Below are 25,236 nucleotides of genomic sequence, written 5' to 3'. Positions count from 1 at the left end.
TTGTTATTGTACCACTCTGAAAATAATCAGAAATTATTAGAAATGATATATTCATCTTAAAGTATTTTTTAACAGCTAATACATAAGTTTTTTGGAATCAGAGAATTAACATGGCTAATCTTAGGCAGAATTGATCCTTTTACACTGTATCTCCTGAGTCCCGAGAAATATTTATCTATCACTGTTTCCTATATGCAGCCCAATAGAGGTTTAATCTGGAAAACTATCTCAAAACTATACATGAAATATATCAAAACAATGATCTTGTTGAAAAGTAAAAAAGAAAGAGCATAAAAACCACAGTAGTTACTCAATAAAAGTTGATTATCAGAGTTACCAATGAACATATTGGAAATGTTTAATTCAGTGTCCACGGTTTGAATTTGATTAAATGATGAGTTTATTTCCCCTGGTATAATCTAGCAGAAGTCTGAGTAAATATGTGAGTACCTTTTAGGAAATTAGAACTGCACACTGTTGTATATTGAAATTTAAATACCAGGTCCTTGGGGCTAGGGGTTGGGGCCTCAGGAGGAGGTGGGTAGAGAAGGATGTGAACTACTCTAAATATAAAAGCAGGACTGTTTCAGAGCTCTTCACCTTCACTGGGCCTGAGCGGGAGGATACCAGCACGAACTGTGGCTTGTGTTTGATATTAAGAAGAATTTTTCTGCTAATATGACTTATAAAGGGTGAGAAAAAATAGAATCTGAACCTCTGTATGTCTCTGAACAAAACTTCACATATTTAGGAGGCTTCAGGTGATTTATCTGAAAGCAAATCAGTGATTCCTGACTCTCTCCAGGACCATTTATCTCACACATTCCTGAGTGTCACAATGAAAAGGAGAAAAGAAAACCAAACACCCTGGACCTTGCTAGAATTAAAATAAAGAATTGTCTTTGTTAAGATTAATGACAGTGTGACTAAATCTTAAATTTGTATGGCAAACCAAAGAGTGAACAGTGTCAAATGATAAGAATAACTGAAATTTAGTGTGTGTGCTAGACATTATTTTAGATACTTTGCAAATATTATGTTTTTACAAAATTCCTTAAATTAGGGTGTGCTAGAATCTCATTCAGAACCCTGACCTATGACTGTTGTTTAAAATCAGAATTGCCTGCTTCTAATGGGATTTTTAATGGCTCTTCCATAAAAAGTTATCTGTGTGGGGCTACGTGCAGGCATGTTGTCAAATACAGCTAGTCTGCCAGCACTGGAAGGAAGTCTGTTACAACACAGAATGTCCAAACTTGGGGTATGGACAACTGGCCTGGCAAGATGATGAGCTAATATGAAATGTTTAAAGTAAAAGGCTATAGTTAGTTACCAGGGCATGAGAATGGCAGGCAATAATAAGGCAGGAGTGAATCTTTTCAAGACATTTCACCAACAAGTAATTCTAAGATACAGAGATTTTTTTAAAAAAATGGGGCTATTTCTACTGATAATAGGTGGTTGCCTACTAACATACAATTTACCTGTGTATTAATGTGACCTGTCTTAAAGGTCTAACCAGCATACTGAGATAGTGATCACCACAGTGGTTTTTAAAAAATTGTGGCTGTATCTTCATTTTCATCAATAATTATAGGCTTCCTAATACCATGTGTTATAAATTATATCCCAAGTGGTACCAGTCAATTAAGTGCTTGGTCCAAGTCCATTCAAAGACCCAATAGGTACTTGATAAGACATTGGCTGATAAGGAGGCATCCTTCTTCCTCTGGTTATTTGAGATTTAGGTCTGGGCTTTTGTTTAACTCTCAGCTGATACATATCAAACAGTTGGGCCTTGTCTGTGATTAACCTAGAGAAAGCAGCAGAGGCAGTTTGTGGTTGCACAGAACAAAAGGGGAGCCTCATCTGAACTGGCAGAGGAACAAAAACTCTATGTCAAAAGAAGGGTTTGTCTGTTATTCTGAGTCAACATCAGATCCTGCAGGTATCCGCAAACATCAGCCAAAGTCAGCTGTTCATTCTGCAAAAGGAAGCAACATTGGGAATAGAACAAAGCTGTACAACCCACACGTCTTGTTCCTTCCAGGACAAGGAACATCAACTTAATAAAGATGTGTTAGCATCTATTATACATCAAGAAACTAGAAGGTGTAGGAAGAGAAAATCTATCCTTAAAAATCCTTTAGTTCTGCTTTCCTACATTTTCAGGTCTTCCAAAAGTATTCTGAAGAGTCAGTTCAGCCAGAAATCATCTGGTTGGTCAGCAAGAGTCATTTCCCCTTGACTTAGCAGGCTGTTCAAGGTAGAATGTCAAATTCCATTTTAAATGAATTATAACAGCAAACTAATTTTAAAAATATGCCCAGGAGCTACTGGAACTTGAGTAGACATTCTTAACACCTAAAGGAGAAGTTTGGGATGCCAGACTAGGACAGATGAAGATGCTTAAGATCTAGAGTAGAATAATATGGTGCTCAGACAGCCTGTACATCCAAGATAGGCATATGTTTTTTAAAATTTATTTTTTATTGCGGTAACATTGGTTTATAATATTATACAAGTTTCATGTGTACAGCCTGATATTTCTACTTCTGTATAAACTACAGCGTGCTCACCACCAAGAACTGTTTTCATCCTTCACCATACAGTTGATCCCCTTTATCCATTTAACCTTCCCCTGCCCCCGTCCCCTCTTGTAAGCACTACTCTGTTCTTTGTATCTATGTGTTTATTTTTGTTAGGTTTGGTTTGTTTACTTAGTTTGATTTTTTCACTTTTTTTTTATAGGAGTGAAATCATACAGTATTTGTCTTTCTCCATCTGACTTATTTCACTTAGTGTAATACCCTCAAGATCCATGACGGCATAAACTTTAACCACAGGATAGCAACAAAGTCATCAGTGGCTTTATCCAAATATATCAACTCACTTTTTTTGATGAAGAATTTTAAAAAATTTAATAGTAGTTCTATGACAGTATTAATTTTTTTGGAAAATGACTTCGAGTGTCATAAGATACAGTTAATAAGACACTACCTTCAATTTAAGATACACACAGAATTTTTAAACATGAGGATGCTTTAAAAAAAATCTCTGACAAAAATACACACTTGGTTTCAGCCTAGCGCTGCACATATTATCTGTTGCAGAGGGAGACAGGACCTTTGTGGAGAGAACTGCCAGATCACCCTTGACCAAGTGATCAAGCTTGATATCATGGATAATAGGCCAAAAGGATATCATGCCACCCAACAGAAGTACACAGCATCACCCCCGACTTTTCTTACTAAAAAGTTTGACTTGAATCTAATCATGAAGAAACAATTCAATAAACCCATACTGATACAGTCTAAAAAAAAAAATCTCTGACAAAGACATTCTTGGGAATTTCATTTTCTGTTCAAGACTCATCTCATAAACTAACTGATGCAGAAAAACAAGCAAATACAGTCCTCTTGATATAATAAAAATTATTCTTCTGTTTCTTTCACTGATTCTTCTTCCTCCATATTATCCCTATTCATGTGTTTTCTTTTAACAATTATCCCAGGGGGGCTGGACCCAAAGTAGACAAATGATATTTATGAACTGGTTGGTAAGAATGAAGAATTTCTTTGGCAAACTGAAATGTCATATAATTTCTGTGAAGTACAACATTTAATCTGGGCCCACCTGCTAAGGACACGAATAAGATAGTGGAAAATTTACTCTGAAGAGTGGGGACCTTTGCAAGGGGGCTGCTTAACATTTCTAATGAGACAAATATTCTTTAAAACATTGGATTCAGGGAGACCAGAGAGGGGTGACCAGGTAATCATGGCCATATTTGCTTCATTTGTTTGATTTGTCTGCTTTAACAATTATCGTTGAGAGATTTAAAAATAATGACCTAAAACCCCTGAGGCTTAGTTTATAAAACAGTTATTTTTAAAAATCACTTATACCTTCTAAAATTACTTAAAGAGAAACTTACACAATAATTTAACTCATTAAGCCACGTTTGTTTGTACATCTAAAATATTCAACGTATAAAATGTGATTATGACCAACAGAGTAATATGACTAGAAATACTGCCAATTCCATTATTTATGGACTTCATATTGGTTATGTTTATACATCAAATGTGAAGAGTTTAAATAATTAACCAAATAACTGAGGCTGAAGTTGATAATTCAACTTTTTATTTCTGGAAAAGTCATTCTCCAGACTGAACTATCTGGATACTTCTATCAGGTTTCTGTGTTGTTTACACTGTCTCAGCTAGCATTCTTCTAGTTTATGTCAAACTATTTTCTAGAAGTAAATAACCACACATTTAGATTATGGTTTTAAAAAATAAGTTCTGGCCTGCTTTTAAATCTATAGTCTTACAAAAAAGGAAAATACTTATTTGATAATAAGGGAAATTAGACTCTCATTTAATTATCTAATTCTTAATTATTTAAATAACTAAATAGGATTATGCACAGACATAGACCAGATAAATCCTTTTCTGTCAGGAATATTTAGAATAAGGGATAACTGAGCAAAGGTAAATAGAATGAAAAGCATAATTAAGGAAATTCAGATTCAGCAAAGTTCTGAAGTTTGATATCCAGATATACATAAAAAATGAAATTCAGGAACACAATGACATGTTTTCTTGTGCAGGAGTAGATAGATATAATTGAATATATTAAAAATTTACATGGAGATATTATTTTTCCAGAAAGTAGTTGGTATTGATATTACCAAAAAACTTGCCCTTAACCCAGAGGCTCAACAGGATTAAGGCTGATAATTATAGCTTTTCTTTCTAAATGTACAGTTTGCTTCCTCTGACCCCTCCCCACCTTAGCTAGATTTATCGTAAGTGACAATGGAAGTTTCTTTTAAGACATCATAAATTTTAGTACAAATAACTATATTACACATTCATTAAAATACATTTACTACACTATGACACATATAGGAAAGAGTGAAGTTTAAGTCACTTGCAGGAGAAATGTACTACCAATTGCTCTTCCTCTTCAACTGGCATAAAATATAATTAAGAAAAAGGAGTATATTTCATAATGTTTTATAGTAATGTTTTGTCATTTTGTCCTATTATCCTAAACAAAATGGCAAATTCTGGGGTGGCCTTTACAATGCAGAAACAGTTGTGTGTTTTTTAACTTTTAATTTATACTGGAGCATAGTTGATTAACAACGTTGTGTTAGTTTTAGGTGTACAGCAAAGTGATTCAGTTATACATATACATGTATCTAGTCTTTTTCAAATTCTTTTTCCATTTAGGTTATTACAGAATATTGAGGAGAATTCCCTGTGCTATATAGTAGGTCCTTGTTGGTTATCTACCTTAAATATAGCAGTGTCAATCCCAAACTCCCAGTCTATCCCTCCCCTCCACCCTTTCTCCCATAACCATAAATTGGTTCTCTAAGTCTGTGAGTCTGAGAAACAGTTGTTAATCAGATTGTGGCGATAAGATTAAGGCAGCAAGTTTATAAGGCTTTCTCATAAGCAAATGGTTAACAAATAATAGGAGTTTAGGAAAACAACTTTTCAGAGTTTTATGAATTCATATTTTTAATGACTATATTGAAATAGGATAGAGATGAACTAGTGATAGCATGATGAGCTAAAGATTGAGAGGGACATTCAAACAGCTACTCTTCCTTTACCAGCTCCTTAAACGTGACTCTCGAGTCAACATTTTTTCCCAATCCCTAGGCAACATCAGTTAAGCAACTCAATGCCTGCATAACAGTCTTTTCAAACCTCTTCTCCACTTCTTATCAAATGGACTGTGATAATCTCTTCTGGTGCCTTTCCCCCACTAAAACTGGAGTTCCTCCAGGGCAGAGATAGGTCCCATTCCCCTTTGAAATTTCAGAAATTTAAACAGTGCTTTGGATACAGCAGGCACTCAGGTACTGGGAAGGATTGGATAAGAGCAAAAGAGGAAAGACAGACCAAGTGGTAAAATCCCAAGAAGGCTGGATTAGTTGCTTTTCTCAAATTTCTGATAACTGCTTCTATTATTGTGGAAGGGTCACTAGTACTTAATTTCTTCAACTTAAGAATGAGACTGCTAACAGAGGCTTTCTCAGATGAGTCTGTGTTTGGCCTGAAGTGTTTTCCAGAACTTTGAATGTCACTGCTCCTGGGGTAGGCATTTTTTTCCATCCTCTAGTCTGATAGCAGCCCATAGTCTCACAACTGTCCACTTAAGTGCCTGTCTGACCCCTGGAGGCATGTTAATTTCTGACCTCTAAATTGTTTTCACCTCTTCCCTTTTAAGAGAACAAAGAAGACTGAGGTAAGAAAGGAAAGAAGGAAAGAAGGAAGAGAAGGAAAGAGAAGGAAAGAAATCGTGAGAACCAAATGGAAGAATGGAGAAATAATGATAAATCTTTAGTAGGAATTTTGAACATACACCCTGATAATGACCATTGGTTTTATTTATGTCACATCCAAAGGTGTCCCAAAAGTGTGGCAATCAGTGAGGTGGAACATAGAGAACTGACAGCCATGTCACACCAATTCCCAATGAGTTACCCATACTAAATTGACAAACAGGGGCTCGCAATAAGTATGTGTAGGAGGGGTGTACAATCAAAGAAGGCAGCTAATGCTCTTTGGTAATTTACAATTCTATGGTTGTCACATAAGTCTTTTGCAGTTTGAAATGTTTGGAAGAGTATCCTACTAATCAAAATAAATTATTAAATATTTTAACTGTTATACTTCTTGTCCTAAGTAAATAAAAATAATTTTGAAAAAAAGAACGGGGCATTTTAGTAGGTTTTCTCCACTCAAAAAAAAAGGCAGGGTGGGTAATGCTGATGCTTCATAATACCTTCCAAGAAAACAAAGGAAATAATTCTTCTTTGAAAAGAGATATGTAAGGAGAAATATGCCTTTACCCTAATTATCCACATCTTGATGTTAATCAACTAATGGAAATTCAGTGCCAGCGGTATGCCAGTTTAACAACCAGCTTTCTGGGGTGGTGGAGTGGGGAGAGCTCTGATTTGTAGCATTTGCCAATTTCTATAATGTAAGTACTCCCACCATGGCTGATTTCAAGCTACCAACATGATATCACTGAATGTGGAGGTATGAGAAGATCCTGACAACTGCTCTTGACGGCTCTAGCACAAATCGGAATGTATCAATTTATTTTTCCTCTCCTAACTTGGATTTTATTATTCATTATGCTAGCATAGTGTTTAAGAAAAAAATTGAAACTTGCAATGAACATTGTTTTCCCTATTGCAAAATTTGTATCACCTGTCAGTGAGTAACTTTAGTCATGAAAAGTATGTAATTCCAAAGGAATTACCTACAGAAAGCACCAAGGCCCACGGTAAATGCTGTGGCAGGCAGATGCTAATTCTGTAGAAAAATGACCTGATACCTGACAGATATGGTGTATCTGACAGTTTTCGAAGGATAAGCTGTGCATGTTCTCCTGTCTGAATGCGATCGCACTGTAGCAGCTCCAGGTGGGCAGAACTGGAGTCACTGTCACAAGTTCATTAATGAAGCAAAGATTTTACCTGCTGAGCAGATTCACTCTGCACCACTGCTATATAAAGACCAGGGAAGTCCCTCTCAGAACTGATCTCACTGTCAAGTTAGTAAAGGGACAAAGTCACTGGTCTATGCAGAAGTTCTACTTCAAAGTAGACTGAAGGAATTTAGCTACACTAACCTAAGTCAACCACAATGCCCAAAATACTACTCATGTGGCCAGTTCACTGTTGGCTCTACACCCAGTGGGGGAGGCCATACCTCCAATGAACTTGTAGCAGTTACAATATTTGCTAACATTTATTTTTATGCAGTTAAGATTCACTCTTATTAGAGCTAGTCAACACCTGTCCTAAAATCTTTTTAGAGTAACTTGGAGTCAGAAATAAGCAACTATTCAGAAGACAGCTCTATTGTCGTGAAAATTGAAACTATTTGATTACAGGTTCCCTACAGGTCCCTTTCTAACTCACATCTCCTTACTGACTTTTATACTCATTGTGACAACATCTACCCGAAGTTGTCTACAAAGCCACCTCCTCTCTTGGAAAGACCTCCCAGTTCTTATGCTTTCTATCTTCTCTGTTAATAGGAAATGTAGTGCAGAGTTCTACTTGCATAGAACTCCTAAAAAAAGACAACACTGAAATGCAGACACAATGCCCATAATGAGACCTGAACGTGACTATACACTGGCCTACCTGACCCTGCGAGGTTGCGAGACTGTGAAGGGCAGAGGCTTAATCCACAGCAGAGCAGTCTGTAGACATGTGACTAATATCAATGTATCCAGCACACTGATGAAGAGCTTGGCCCTGGAGACAGCCTTCCTGGATTAGAATTCCAGCTTTGTCTCTTACTAGCTGTATGATGTTGGGAAAATCTCTTAACCTCTCTGAGCTCCAGTTTCCTTATCTATAAAAATGGGAAGGCCTACTTTACAAGGGTTGCTCTGAGAATAAACTGAGGAAATCCTCATAAAGCATTCTGAACAGTTTTTACAACGTAAATATTAGCTATTATTATTATAAATTAGATATACAGATGAAATAAGAATAGATATTTTAGTAAGCAAATACTATGATGCTCAATTTCCCAAATATTTTGTAATATTCTGCTTCTGAAAGTAGTTCAAATCAGTGGTTTGGATTGACTTTGCAAACACTGTTTAAAATGGTCTCATTATGATGGGAGTGGATTCAGGCAATAACATACCTGAAAAATGTGTGCCAACGAGGGCACTGCGTCACCCAAACCATGCGAGTCTGTTATTCCTTGTTCATAAAAGGAGACTACAGGAAAAGATCTGTAACCAACATCTTTACTTTTAGATTTCCACCTTCCCAATACACCTTTCATGTTGATATTATAATTTTTCTTCTTCATGCACAACTTATATTTCTATCCTCCCCACACTACTAACTTTGCTTACAGAAGAAAAATATTAACTTCTTAACATGATTTATAAGGCCCCCTCAGTCTGGCTTTAGCTAATGTTTCCAACTTCTATTTGATTACTTTCCATCACAAATTTGATACCTTGCCAGACATGATTATCCACCTAATTCGTAATGGATTTTCATTTGCTCACTCGTTCATTACTCATTTCACTCAAATACTTTATACTTGCTTACTATATGTCAGAAACCTTGCTATGTGCTAGGAATTAGAGATTAGAAAAATGCATAGGCTTAGCTCTTAGAGTTCACAATCTAATAAAAAAGGTATGTAAACAACTTCCCATAAAAATAGTAATGTAATACAAAGTCTGTACAGAGGTGACTTACCTGTAAAAAGTCCTGTTTGAATTCTTAAAAACAAGTAATGGCTTTTGCCTGAGGCAGGAGATTGTTTTACAGAAAAGATGAACTTTATCTTTGCTATTATATGATTAGGAGATTAAGTAATCAGTAGGCAGATAATAGAAAATGTTTACCAGGCAGCAAAATTGAATAAAGCCTTTACTATATGAAATTACCTACAATATCTAAGGAAAGCAAGTACTTTGTAGCTTGCTTGTACTTTGGAGTATGTTTGCGGGAAAATGGGAAGTAAGATTGTAAAGAAGGTTGTGGATAGACTGAGAAAGGTTGCATATGCTGTAATTGAGGAAGGTGTCTTCTACTATTTTTGTTTTGTTTGTCCAGCAAGTGTTCCCCTCCCTCTTGCTACTTTAACAGACCTTGTTGCCATTGTTGCCATGAAGCAAGTATCTGATCCAGGTTTGGTCAATCTAGGGGACAGAGGCTCAAACGATACACACCTCTCAGAAGCAGGGTCAGGGTTAAACCTTCCAGGGGATTGACATTTAAAGGAAGAAGTGCACTTTTTCTGCTGGATGGCTAAGCAAGGGCTGCCTGTGATTTAGGGATCAGCTATGTGGAGAAGGCTTGTTTGCATTTTTAGAGAATGAGCCCAGTAGTCTCCAAAGAGGACGAGTAAGCAGAGATGAGATATATAGGCATACCTCGTTTTATTGTGCTTTGCTTTATTGAGCTTCACAGACATTGCATTTTTTTTTTTAACAAATTGAAGGTTTGTGGCAACCCTGTGTTGTTAGATGATGGTTAGCATTTTTTAGTAATAAAGTATTTTTAAATTAAGGTATGTATATTGATTTCTTTAAGACATAATGCCATTGCACACTTAATAGACTGTAGCATAATGTAAACATACTTAAATAAGCACTGGGAAACCGAAAAAACTGTGTGACTTCCTTCATTGCAATATTCACTTTATTGCGGTGATTTAGAACCGAATCCATATCTCCGAGGTATGCCTGTAAATAGGAGACTGAGTCCTAGAGATGCTGAATTTCTGTCCCAGTCCTTGAGGCCATGGTTCCTGGTGCACTTCTTTCACTTCCACAAGTGACCATCAACATCTCAGCCAAATGAGCCACTTGATTTAAGGAACTTTGAATTGTGTATCTGCCATATTCAATTGAAAGAGTCCTGAGTCTGCCACGTTAAGAACTCTGTTGCACATGGTAAGGCAATGGGAGCGACAGAAAAATTATAAGATGCAAAATGTTTTTAAATGAATCAAAATGTTTTAATGAATGAAAAATACATTAAAAAGCGGTTCCAAGTGGGTGGAGTCAAGATGGCGTACTAGGAGGACGTGGAATTCACGTCTCCACAAAACTAGGGCACTTACCAGGCACCGGTGGGGGAACATGGACATCTAAGGGGACAGGAGGAACCCCCAGTGATCGGTTGTTAATTATAGTTTTATTTTTCCTAATATATTTTTCCTAATATATTTTTTATCTTTCTAATTTTATTTTGTTTTTTATTCTTGATATTGTACTGCTCCTTTTTTCTTTCTTTCTTCCTTCCTTCCTTCCTTCCTTTCTTTCTTTCTTTCTTTCTTTCCTTCCTTCCTTCCTTCCTTCCTTTTCTTTTCTTTTTTTTTTTTCTGCACCACAAAGCTTGCAGGATCTTGGTTTCCAGGCCAGAGGTTGGGCTGAGCTCATGTGGTGGGAGCTCCGAGTCCAAACCCCTGGACTAACAGAGAACCTCAGACCCCAGAGAATATCAATCGGAGTGAGGTCTCCTGGAGGTCCTCGTCTCAGCACCAAGACCCAGCTCTATCCAACTGCCTGCAAACTCCAGTGCTGGACGTCTGAGGCCAAACAACCAGTAAGACAGGAATACAGCACCATTCATCAAAAAAAAAAAAAAAGAAATGACAAAAAAATACCTTACAGATGAAGGAGCAAGGTAAAAACCTACAAGACCAAAAAAATGAAGATGAAATAGGGAAACTTTCTGAAAAAGAATTCAGAGTAATGGCAGCAAAGATGATCCAAAATCTCAGAAACAGAATGGAGAAAATACAAAAAAACAAGTACCTAGAAGAACTAAAGAGCAAACAAACAGTGATGAACAACAAAATTACTGAATTAAAAAGACTCTAGAAGGCATTAATAGCAGAATAACTGAGGCAGAAGAACAGATACGTGAGCTGGAAGATAAAATGGTGGAAATACTGCCAGGGAGCAGAATAAAGAAAAAAGAATGAAAAGAATTGAGGACAGTCTCAGAGACCTCTGGGACAACACTAACCGCACCAACATTCAAATTATAGGGGACCCAGAAGAAGAAGAGAAAAAGAAGGGTAAGAGAAAATATTTGAAGAGATTATACTCGAAAACTTCCCTAACATGGGAAAGGAAATAGTCAATCAGGTCCAGGAAGCACAGAGAGCACCATACAGGATAAACCCAAAGAGAAACATGCCGAGACACATATTAATCAAACTATCAAAAACTAAATACAAAGAAAAAATATTAAAAGCACAAGGGAAAAACAACAAATAACATACAAGGGAATCACCATAAGGTTAACAGCTGCTTTCAGCAGAAACTCTGCAAGCCAGAAGGGAGTGGCAGGACATATTTAAAGTGATGAAAGGGAAAAACCTACAACCAAGAGTAATCTACCCAGCAAGGATCTCATTCAGATTTGAGAGAGATAGCCAAACCTTTACAAACAAGTAATAGTTAAGAGAATTCAGCACCACCAAACCAGCTTCACAACAAATGCTAACAGAACTTCTCTAGGCAGGAAACACAAGAGAAGGAAAAGACCTACAAAAACAAACCCAAAACAATTAAGAAAATGGTAATAGGAACATACATATCGATAATTACCTTAAATTTAACTAGAGTAAATGCTCCAACCAAAAGACACAGACTGGCTGAATGGATACAAAAACAAGACCGATATATATGCTGTCTACAAGAGACCCACTTCAGACCTAGGGACACATACAGACTGAAAGTGAGGGGATGGAAAAAGATATTCCATGCAAATGGAAATCATAAGAAAGCTGGAGTAGCAATTCTCATATCAGACAAAGTAGACTATAAAATAAAGACTATTATAAGAGACAAAGAAGGACACTACATAATGATCAAGGGATCAGTCAAGAAGAAGATATAACAATTGTAAATATTTATGCACCCAACACAGGAGCACCTCAGTACATAAGGCAAATGCTAACAGCAACAAAAGAGGAAATCGACAGTAACACAAAAATAGTAGAGGACTTTAACACCCCACTTTCACCAATGGACAGATCATCCAAAATGAAAATAAATGAGGAAACACATGCTTTAAATGACACATTAAACAAGATGTACTTAATTGACATTTATAGGACATTCCATCAAAAAACAACAGAATACACTTTCTTCTCAAGTGCTCATGGAACATTCTCCAGGATAGATCATATCTTGGGTCACAAATCAAGTCTTGGTTAATTTAAGAAAATTGAAATCGTCATCAAGTATCTTTTCTGACCACAATGCTATGAGACTAGATATCAATTACAGGAAGAAAACTGTAAAAAATACAAACACATGGAGGCTACACAATACACTACTTAATAACGAAGTGATCACTGAAGAAATCAAAGAGGAAATCAAAAAATACCTAGAAACAAATGACAATGAAAACACGACGACCCAAAACCTATGGGATGCAGCAAAAGCAGTTCTAAGAGGGAAATTTATAGCAATACAATCCTACCTCAAGAAACAAGAAACATCTCAAATAAACAACCTAACCTTACACCTAAAGCAATTAGAGAAAGAATAACAAAAAAACCCCAAAGTTAGCAGAAGGAAAGAAATCATAAAGATCAGATCAGAAATAAATGAAAAAGAAATGAAGGAAACAATAGCAAAGACCAATAAAACTAAAAGCTGATTCTTTGAGAAATAAAAGAAAATTGATAAACCACTAGCCAGACTCATCAAGAAAAAAAGGGAGAAGACTCAAATCAACAGAATTAGAAATGAAAAAGGAGAAGTAACAACTGACACTGCAGAAATACAAAGGATCATGAGAGATTTCTACAAGCAACTATATGCCAATAAAATGGACAACCTGTAAGAAACGGAAAAATTCTTAGAAAAGCACAACCTTCTGAGACTGAACCAGGAAGAAATGGAAAATATAAACAGACCAATCATAAGCACTGAAATTGAAACTGTGATTAAAAATCTTCCAATAAACAAAAGTCCAGGAGAGGATGGCTTCACAAGCGAATTCTATCAAACATTTAGAGAAAAGCTAATACCTGTCCTTCTCAAACTCTTTCAAAATATAGAAGAGGGAGGAATACGCCCAAACTCATTCTACGAAGCCACCATCATCCTGATACCAAAACCAGACAAAGACGTCACAAAAAAAGAAAACTAGAGACCAATATCTCTGATGAACACAGATGCAAAAATCCTCAACAAAATAGTAGCAAACAGAATCCACCAGCACATTAAAAGGATCATACACCATGATCAAGTGGGGTTTATCCCAGGAATGCAAGGATTCTTCAGTACATGCAAATCAATCAATGTGATACACCGTGTTAACAAATGGAGGAATAAAAACCATATGATCATCTCAATAGATGCAGAAAAAGCTGTCAACAAAATTCAACATCCATTTATGATAAAAACCCTCCAGAAAGGGCATAGAGGGAATTTACTTCAACATACTAAAGGCCATATATGACAAATCCACAGCCAACACTGTCCTCAGTGGTGAAAACTGAAACCATTTCCACTAAGATCAGGAAGAAGACAAGGTTGCCCACTCTCACCACTATTATTCAATACAGTTGTGGAAGTTTTAGCCATAGCAATCAGAGAAGAAACAGAAATAAAAGGAATCCAAATCGGAAAAGGCGAAGTAAAGCTGTCACTGTTTGCAGATGACATGATACTATACATAGAGAATGCTAAAGATGCTGCCAGAAAACTACTAGAGCTAATCAATGAATTTGGTAGAGTAGCAGGATACAAAATTAATGCACAGAAATCTCTTGCATTCCTATACACTAATGGTGAAAAATCTAAAAGAGAAATTAAGGAAACACTCCCATTTACCATTGCAACAAAAAGAATAAAATATCTAGGAATAAACCTACCTAAGGAGACAAAAGACCTGTATGCAGAAAACTATAAGACACTGATAAAAGACATTAAAGATGCAAACAGACGGAGAGATATACCATGTTCTTGGATTGGAAGAATCAATATTGTGAAAATGACTCTACTACCCAAAGCAATCTACAGATTCAATGCAATCCCTATCAAACTACCACTGGCATTTTTCACAGAACTAGAAATAAAGATTTCAGAATATGTATGGAAACACAAAAGACCTCGGATAGCCAAAGCAATCTTGAGAAGAAAAATGGAGCTGGAGGAATCAGGCTCCCAGATTTCAGCCTGCACTACAAAGCTACAGTAATCAAGACAGTATGGTACTGGCACAAACACAGAAATATAGATCAATGGAACAGGATAGAAAGCCCAGAGATAAACCCACGCACATATGGTCACCTTATCTTTGATAAAGGAGGCAAGAATATACAATGGAGAAAAAATAGCCTCTTCAATAAGTGGTGCTGGGAAAATTGGACAGCTACATTGAAAGAATGAAATTAGAACACTTCCTAACACCATACACTAAAATAAACTCAAAATGGATTAAAGACCTAAATGTAAGGCCAGACACTATCAAACTCTTAGAGGAAAACACAGGCAGAACACTCTATGACATAAATCACAGCAAGATACTTTTTGACCCACCTCTTAGAGAAATGGAAATGAAAACAAAACTAAACAAATGGGACCTAATGAAACTTAAAAGCTTTTGCACAGCAATGGAAACCATAGACGAGGCGAAAAGAGAACCCTCAGAATGGGAGAACATATTTGGAAACAAAGCAAGTGACAAAGGATTAATCTCCAAAATATACAAGCAGCTCATGCAGCTCAATATCAAAAAAACAAACAACCCCATCCAGAAATGGGCAGAAGACCTAAACAGACATTTCTCCAAAGAAGATATACAGATTGCCAACAAACACATGAAAAGATGCTCAACATCACTAATCATTAGAGAAATGCAAATCAAAACTACAATGAGGTATCACCTCACACTGGTCAGAATGGCCATGATCAAAAAATCTACAAACAATAAACACTGGAGAGGGTGTGGAGAAAAGGGAACCCTCTTGCACTGTTGGTGGGAATGTAAATTGATATAGCCACTATGGAGAACAGTATGGAGGTTCCTTAAAAAACTAAAAGTAGAACTACCATATGACCCAGCAATCTCACTACTGGGCATAGGCCCTGAGAAAACCATCATTCAAAAAGAGTCGTGTACTACAATGTTCACTGCAGCACTATTTACAATACCCAGGACATGGAAGCAACCTAAGTGTCAATTGACAGATGAATGGATAAAGAAGATGTGGCACATATATACAATGGAATATTACTCAGCCATAAAAAGAAATGAAATGGAGTTATTTGTAGTGAGGTGGATGGACCTAGAGTCTGTCATACAGAGTGAAGTAAGTCAGAAAAAGAAAAGCAAATACCATATCACATATATATGGAATCTAAAAAAAAAATTGTTCTGATGAACCTAGGGGCAGGACAGCAATAAAGACACAGATGTAGAGAATGGACTTGAGGACACGGGGAGGGGGAAGGGTAAGCTGGGATGAAGTGAGAGAGTAACACTGACATATAGACACTACCAAATGTAAAACAGATAGCTAGTGGGAAGCAGCCGCATAGCACAGGGAGATCAGCTCGGTGCTTTGCGACCACCTAGAGGGGTGGGATAAGGAGGGTGGGAAGGAGACGCAAGAGAGAGGGGATATGGGGATATATGTATGCATATAGCTGATTCACTTTGTTATACAGCAGAAACTAACAACATTGTAAAGCAATTATACTCCAATAAAGACCTTAAAAAAAAAGAAGAGCAGTTCTAGTGGACTGTACAGCAGATAAATTTCAAGGGATATTACCTAGAGAATTTCTGTCTAGTGAAATAGCCCACCAAAGCCCAGCTCAATTTGGCAGCTCTGATCCCACTCAGCTGGCATGAACAGTCCTTTGTTCTGCATTCCTGCAGCACTTCACTTGTTCCTGACACGTGTTCCTGAAACTTCTGATTTAGTAGGTCTGGGATGAAATCTGAGAATTCTAAGAAGTTCCAGGTAATGTACATGCTACTAGTCCAGGGGCCATGCTTTGAGAATCACTGCTCTAACATATTTCATTGCATTCTAGTTTATTTGCTCATCTGCATGCCCTGCTAGATTAAAGGTTAGTCAAGAATTTTCTTATTCATCTTTGTAAAACTCTCAATGGCTAACATAATTCTTTATAAAAAACTGGCATTTGATATGCATTACTGTGTGATTAACTGTGGAGATAAGATAAACATCTTACCATAATAAATTCTCTCTGTTATCATCCAAACAGATTCCCTCAAAAAGTGAACTGTGAAACTAGAGAAAAGATCAAAAGGCAGGATATGACCGAACTTATTCTGGGCTGCCTAATTTTAATTACATATCTATCCGGTTTCTTTTAATCCTTGGACATAAAGGACAATGATTATTTTCAAATATATATAAGAAAGCTTGAGAGGCACACTTCTACAAAAGTTGAGACTAACGTTTCTTCCTCCTGCATGTGTTTCTATTTCCTCTTGGTTTAGCTGGCATCTGACAGCCCAGGGGAGAAAACATTTCTAGCATTTTTTCATCCCAATATTTAGAAATGCTGATCAAACTAACGTTTTTTGTAAGCTATTCTTGTCACAAGACATTCTATCCTTTTAGGCTTTGTTGCCTATTTAAAAACAGCAGGTTCAAAACTATTTTTTTAATCATGTCATTAAATTATATTTTTGTGAACTAAAAATACAGCATGGAGCCTGGCTTAAATCCTGTGAGACAGGGAAGGCCAGTGTGCCTGGACTTCTAGGTGTTCGGATTGGATTTCTAGTTTCTTTATTGGAAGACATGCTCTCTCTCATGAGCTAATGTGGGTAGCTTCTGGAATCAAACATGTCTGGAAAAAATACTCTTTCTACATTGTGCTTCTAGTATTTAGAGTGATCTTTATAATTTTTACCATATCTCCAGGTAATTGGGTAGAGTTTTAGACAGATCTGGATGCAATATTTAAAGTGTACAGAGAAAAGGTTAAGGGTGGTTGTAGAGTGGTATTACCTTAGGCATCCTGTGACATTGTAGAATATATCAAAATCGAGCAAACCATTCGCTTTGGGGTAGTCTCCTTCTGGCCACCCCGAAAAGGGGATGATGATATTCTCAGTCAGGATAAGCAAGGCTTCTGTTACCATGAGATTCTTAAGTCTGTCATTAGAGGACAAATTCCACAGCAAACCTAGAAAAGCAAAGAGTACCATCAAAACAGTGCAGGGTTGGGTCAAAATGACTGCTGAAAAGATCAGTTAAGACCGTCACCCCTAGAGCTATGGCTAGTTATAAAAGGAAAAAAACACAACAAGGTAGGAGGAGACAGCCCTTTTCCCAAGGGAAAGAACCTGTTTAGACCTCATTAGATGGCAATGGAAGCTGTTCCATAAGAATAATTTAAAAAAATATATATATATGTATACTAGTGGTGAGACAATGGAATATTACTCAGCCATAAAAAGAAATGAAATTGACTTATTTGTAGTGAGGTGGATGGACCTAGAGTCTGTCATACAGAGTGAAGTAAGTCAGAAAGAGAAAAACGAATACCGTATGCTAACACATATATATGGAATCCAAAAAACAAAAAAATGGTCATGAAGAACCTAGGGGCAAGACGGGAATAAAGACACAAACCTCCTAGAGAATGGACTTGAGGACATGGGGAGGGGGAAGGGTAAGCTGGGACAAAGTGAGAGAGTGGCATGGACTTATATACACTACCAAACATAAAATAGATAGCTAGTGGGAAGCAGCCACATAGCACAGGGAGGTCAGCTTGGTGCTTTGTGACCACCTAGAGGGGTGTGATAGGGAGGGTGGGAGGGAGGGAGATGCAAGAAGGAAGAGATATGGGGACATATGTATATGTATAACTGATTCACTTTGTTATAAAGCAGAAACTAACACACCATTGTAAAGCAATTATACTCTAATAAAGATGTTTAAAATATATATATATCTATATGTATACACACACATATACATAGAGAGAGAGATGAAGAAAGAGAACTTACAATGTAAAACTATACATGTTTGAGAGGATTAACCAAGATGGCGGAGTAGAAGGACGTGCTCTCACTCTCTCTTGCGAGAGCACCAGAATCACAACTGGCTGCTGGACAATCATTGACAGGAAGACCCTGGACTTCACCAAGGAGGATACCCCACGTCCAAGGACAGAGGAGAAGCCACAGTGAGACGGTAGGAGGGGCGCAATCAGAGTAAAATCAAATCCCATAACTGCTGGGTGGGTGACTCACAGACTGGCAAACACTTATACCACAGAAGTCCACCCACTGGAGTGAAGGTTCTGAGCCCTACGTCAGGCTTCCTAACCTGGGGGTCCGGATACGGGAGGAGGAATTCCTAGAGAATCAGACTTTGAAGCCTAGTGGGAATTGATTGCAGGACTTTGACAGGACTGGGGGAAACAGAGACCCCACTCTTGGAGGGCACACACAAAGTAATGTGTGAATCGGGACCCAGGGGAAGGAGCAGTGACCCTGGGGGAGACTGAACCAGACCTACCTGCTGGTGTTGGGGGGTCTCCTGCAGAGGCGAGTGGTGGCTCTGTTTCACGGTGGGGATAAGGACACTGGCAGCCGAGGTTCTGGGAAGTTCTCCTTGGCATGAGCCCTCCCAGAGTCTGCCATTAACCCCACCAAAGAGCACGGGTAGGCTCCAGTGTTGGGTTGCCTCAGGCAAAACAACCAACAGGGAGGGAACCCAGCCCCACCCATCAACAGTCAAGTGGATTAAGGTTTTACTGAGCTCTGACCGCCACAGCAACAGGGAGGGAACCCAGCCCCACCCATCAACAGTCAAGTGGATTAAGGTTTTACTGAGCTCTGACCCCACAGCAACAGTCAGCTCTACCCACCACCAGAGCCTCCCATCAAGCCTCTTAGATAGCCTCAACCACCAGAGGGCAGACAACAGAAGCAAGAAAAACTACAATCCTGCAGCCTGTGGACCAAAAACCACAGTTACAGAAAGATAGAGAAGATGAAAAGGCAGAGGGCTATGTACCAGATGAAGGAACAAGAAAAAACCCCAGAAAAACAACTAAATGAAGTGGAGATAGGCAACCTTCCAGAGAAAGAATTCAGAATAATGATAGTGAAGATGATCCAGGACCTCGGAATAAGAATGGAGGCAAAGATTGAGAAGATGCAAGAAATGATTAACAAAGACCTAGAAGAATTAAAGAACAAACAAACAGAGATGACCAATACAATAACTGAAATGAAAACTACACTAGAAGGAATCAATAGCAGAATAACTGAGGCAGAAGAACGGATAAGTGACCTGGAAGACAGAATGGTGGAATTCACTGCTGCGGAACAGACTAAAGAAAAAAGAATGAAAAGAAATGAAGACAGCCTAAGAGACCTCTGGGACAACATTAAACGCAACAACATTCGCATTATAGGGGTCCCAGAAGGAGAAGAGAGAGAGAAAGGACCAGAGAAAATATTTGAAGAGATTATAGTCGAAAACTTCCCTAACATGGGAAAGGAAATAGCCACCCAAGTCCAGGAAGCGCAGAGAGTCCCATACAGAATAAACCCAAGGAGAAACACGCCGAGACACATAGTAATCAAAGTGGCAAAAATTAAAGACAAAGAAAAATTATTGAAAGCAGCAAGGGAAAAACGACAAATAACATACAAGGGAACTCCCATAAGGTTAACAGCTGATTTCTCAGCAGAAACTCTGCAAGCCAGAAGGGAGTGGCATGATATACTTAAAGTGATGAAAGGGAAGAACCTACAACCAAGATTACTCTACCAGGCAAGGATCTCATTTAGATTTGATGGAGAAATCAAAAGCTTTACAGACAAGCAAAAGCTAAGAGAATTCAGCACCACCAAACCAGCTCTACAACAAATGCTAAAGGAACTTCTCTAAGTGGGAAACACAAGAGAAGAAAAGGACCTACAAAAACAAACCCAAATCAATTAAGAAAATGGTCATAGGAACATACATATCGATAATTACCTTAAACGTGAATGGATTAAACGCCCCAACCAAAAGACATAGACTGCCTGAATGGATACAAAAACAAGACCCATATATATGCTGTCTACAAGAGACCCACTTTAGACCTAGGGACACATACAGACTGAAAGTGAGGGGATGGAAAAAGATATTCCATGCAAATGGAAATCAAAAGAAAGCTGGAGTAGCTATACTCATATCAGATAAAATAGACTTTAAAATAAAGAATGTTACAAGAGACAAGGAAGGACACTACATAATGATCCAGGGATCAATCCAAGAAGAAGATATAACAATTATAAATATATATGCACCCAACATAGGAGCACCTCAATACATAAGGCAACTGCTAACAGCTATAAAAGAGGAAATCGACAGTAACACAATAATAGTGGGGGACTTTAACACTTCACTTACACCAATGGACAGATCATCCAAAATGAAAATAAATAAGGAAACAGAAGCTTTAAATGACACAATAGACCAGATAGATTTAATTGATATATATAGGACATTCCATCCAAAAACAGCAGATTACACGTTCTTCTCAAGTGCGCACGGAACATTCTCCAGGATAGATCACATCTTGGGTCACAAATCAAGCCTCAGTAAATTTAAGAAAATTGAAATCATACCAAGCATCTTTTCTGACCACAACGCTATGAGATTAGAAATGAATTACAGGGAAAACAACGTAAAAAAGACAAACACATGGAGGCTAAACAATACGTTACTAAATAACCAAGAGATCACTGAAGAAATCAAAGAGGAAATTTAAAAATACCTAGAGACAAATGACAATGAAAACACGACGACCCAAAACCTATGGGATGCAGCAAAAGCGGTTCTAAGAGGGAAGTTTATAGCTATACAAGCCTACCTAAAGAAACAAGAAAAATCTCAAGTAAACAATCTAACCTTACACCTAAAGAAACTAGAGAAAGAAGAACAAACAAGACCCAAAGTTAGCAGAAGGAAAGAAATCATAAAGATCAGAGCAGAAATAAATGAAATAGAAACAAAGAAAACAATAGCAAAGATCAATAATACTAAAAGTTGGTTCTTTGAGAAGATAAACAAAATTGATAAGCCATTAGCCAGACTCATCAAGAAAAAGAGGGAGAGGACTCAAATCAATAAATTCAGAAATGAAAAAGGAGAAGTTACAACAGACACTACAGAAATACAAAACATCCTAAGAGACTACTATAAGCAACTTTATGCCAATAAAATGGACAACCTGGAAGAAATGGACAAATTCTTAGAAAGGTATAACCTTCCAAGACTGAACCAGGAAGAAACAGAAAATATGAACAGACCAATCACAAGTAATGAAATTGAAACTGTGATTAAAAATCTTCCAACAAACAAAAGTCCAGGACCAGATGGCTTCACAGGTGAATTCTATCAAACATTTAGAGAAGAGCTAACACCCATCCTTCTCAAACTGTTCCAAAAAATTGCAGAGGAAGGAACACTCCCAAACTCATTCTATGAGGCCACCATCACCCTGATACCAAAACCAGACAAAGACACTACAAAAAAAGAAAATTACAGACCAATATCACTGATGAATATAGATGCAAAAATCCTCAACAAAATACTAGCAAACAGAATCCAACAACACATTAAAAGGATCATACACCACGATCAAGTGGGATTTATCCCAGGGATGCAAGGATTCTTCAATATACGCAAAGCAATCAATGTGATACACCATATTAACAAATTGAAGAATAAAAACCATATGATCATCTCAATAGATGCAGAAAAAGCTTTTGACAAAATTCAACACCCATTTCTGATAAAAACTCTCCAGAAAGTGGGCATAGAGGGAACCTACCTCAACATAATAAAGGCCATATATGAGAAACCCACAGCAAACATCATTCTCAATGGTGAAAAACTGAAAGCATTTCCTCTAAGATCAGGAACGAGACAAGGATGTCCACTCTCACCACTATTATTCAACATAGTTCTGGAAGTCCTAGCCATGGCAATCAGAGAAGAAAAAGAGATAAAAGGAATACAAATTGGAAAAGAGGAAGTAAAACTGTCACTGTTTGCGGATGACATGATACTATACATAGAGAATCCTAAAACTGCCACCAGAAAACTGCTAGAGCTAATTAATGAATATGGTAAAGTTGCAGGATACAAAATTAATGCACAGAAATCTCTTGCATTCCTATACACTAATGATGAAAAATCTGAAAGAGAAATTATGGAAACACTCCCATTTACCATTGCAACAAAAAGAATAAAATACCTAGGAATAAACCTACCTAGGGAGACAAAAGACCTGTATGCAGAAAACTATAAGACACTGATGAAAGAAATTAAAGATGATACCAACAGATGGAGAGATATACCATGTTCTTGGATTGGAAGAATCAACATTGTGAAAATGAGTATACTATCCAAAGCAATCTACAGATTCAATGCAATCCCTATCAAATTACCAATGGCATTTTTTACAGAGCTAGAACAAATCATCTTAAAATTTGTATGGAGACACAAAAGACCCCGAATAGCCAAAGCAGTCTTGAGGCAAAAAAATGGAGCTGGAGGAATCAGACTCCCTGACTTCAGACTATACTATAAAGCTACAGTAATCAAGACAATATGGTACTGGCACAAAAACAGAAACATAGATCAATGGAACAAGATAGAAAGCCCAGAGATTAACCCACGCACCTATGGTCAACTAATCTATGACAAAGGAGGCAAAGATATACAATGGAGAAAAGACAGTCTCTTCAATAAGTGGTGCTGGGAAAACTGGACAGCTACATGTAAAAGAATGAAATTAGAATACTCCCTAACACCATACACAAAAATAAACTCAAAATGGATTAGAGACCTAAATATAAGACTGGACACTATAAAACTCTTAGAGGAAAACATAGGAAGAACACTCTTTGACATAAATCACAGCAAGATCTTTTTTGATCCACCTCCTAGAGTAATGGAAATAAAAACAAAAATAAACAAGTGGGACCTAATGAAACTTCAAAGCTTTTGCACAGCAAAGGAAACCATAAACAAGACGAAAAGACAACCCTCAGAATGGGAGAAAATATTTGCAAACGAATCAACGGACAAAGGATTAATCTCCAAAATATATAAACAGCTCATTCAGCTCAATATCAAAGAAACAAACACCCCAATCCAAAAATGGGCAGAAGACCTAAATAGACATTTCTCCAAAGAAGACATACAGACGGCCACGAAGCACATGAAAAGATGCTCAACATCACTAATTATTAGAGAAATGCAAATCAAAACTACAATGAGGTATCACCTCACTCCTGTTAGAATGGGCATCATCAGAAAATCTACAAACAACAAATGCTGGAGAGGGTGTGGAGAAAAGGGAACCCTCTTGCACTGTTGGTGGGAATGTAAATTGATACAGCCACTATGGAGAACAATATGGAGGTTCCTTAAAAAACTAAAAATACAATTACCATATGACCCAGCAATCCCACTACTGGGCATATACCCAGAGAAAACCGTAATTCAAAAAGACACATGCACCCGAATGTTCACTGCAGCACTATTTACAATAGCCAGGTCATGGAAGCAACCTAAATGCCCATCAACAGATGAATGGATAAAGAAGTTGTGGTACATATATACAATGGAATATTACTCAGCCATAAAAAGGAACGAAATTGAGTCATTTGTTGAGACGTGGATGGATCTAGAGACTGTCATACAGAGTGAAGTAAGTCAGAAAGAGAAAAACAAATATCATATATTAATGCATGTATGTGGAACCTAGAAAAATGGTACAGATGAGCCAGTTTGCAGGGCAGAAGTTGAGACACAGATGTAGAGAATGGACATATGGACACCAAGGGGGGAAAACTGCGGTGAGGTGGGGATGGTGGTGTGCTGAATTGGGCGATTGGGATTGACATGTATACACTGATGTGTATAAAATTGACGCCTAATAAGAACCTGCAGTATAAAAAAACAAACAAAACAACTAATACTAAACTTTCATTGGGTTATTTGTATGGAAATATGTTAATATAAATGTTTCAGACATTACATGAAATTTCTAAAAATCTTATATTTGTATTTGTATGGAAATATGTTAATATAAATGTTTCAGACATTACATGAAATTTCTAAAAATCTTATATGTTCTGGTATAATGTTATAAGTAATAATCCTAGTTATTACTTTAAAATGTATATCTCAGAAATAACTAATTTTCTTGTCAACTGCATTATTATGAACTTTCATCAAATCTTTTACCGTGGTCATTTTTAAGTCTTTTGTCATTTACAGAAAGTTCTGGGTGTACTCTGATGATTTTGCAAATATGTTCCTATAAAAGGGTTTCATCTTCAAGAAATTCATGGAAAAGACTCTGACAAGTACAGGTTTCTGGTAACTGACTGTACTGCTGAACTGAATGAATAAGCATTTTCAGAACTCTGATGAAAAACTGATGAACTCATAAAAGTGCTAACAAAAGATCAAGATGAAAAAAAACAATTAATTACATGGGACTGAGTGAACTGATGAGGATGAGTATAATTTTTGTGACTTTCTGTCTGAATTAAAAAAAAAAAATCCCACAAGGACTCAGAGGCAAAGAATATACAAATCAATTTTCACTGCAAAGTAAAGGAGCTGTTACAGTGGAGGATTACTGGACTGAATGTCAATATTATGACAT

General features: G+C 37.2%; 1 protein-coding gene across 2 annotated transcripts in view; it reads right to left on the bottom strand.

Annotated features, from left to right (window-relative positions):
• Positions 1-25,236, bottom strand: part of PKP2 (plakophilin 2) — a 103,132-nt gene that overhangs the window by 30,021 nt on the left and 47,875 nt on the right. For both annotated transcript variants that reach the window (XM_082419722.1, XM_082419721.1), the window contains exon 6: positions 17,547-17,724. In XM_082419722.1, coding sequence (XP_082275848.1) covers positions 17,547-17,724 — 178 coding nt within the window. The remainder of the gene's footprint in view (positions 1-17,546; positions 17,725-25,236) is intronic.

Source organism: Balaenoptera physalus (assembly GCF_965194825.1).
Source record: "Balaenoptera physalus genome assembly, chromosome: 13".
Lineage (NCBI taxonomy): Eukaryota > Metazoa > Chordata > Mammalia > Artiodactyla > Balaenopteridae > Balaenoptera > Balaenoptera physalus.
This window is presented reverse-complemented; position numbering and strand designations above follow the sequence as displayed.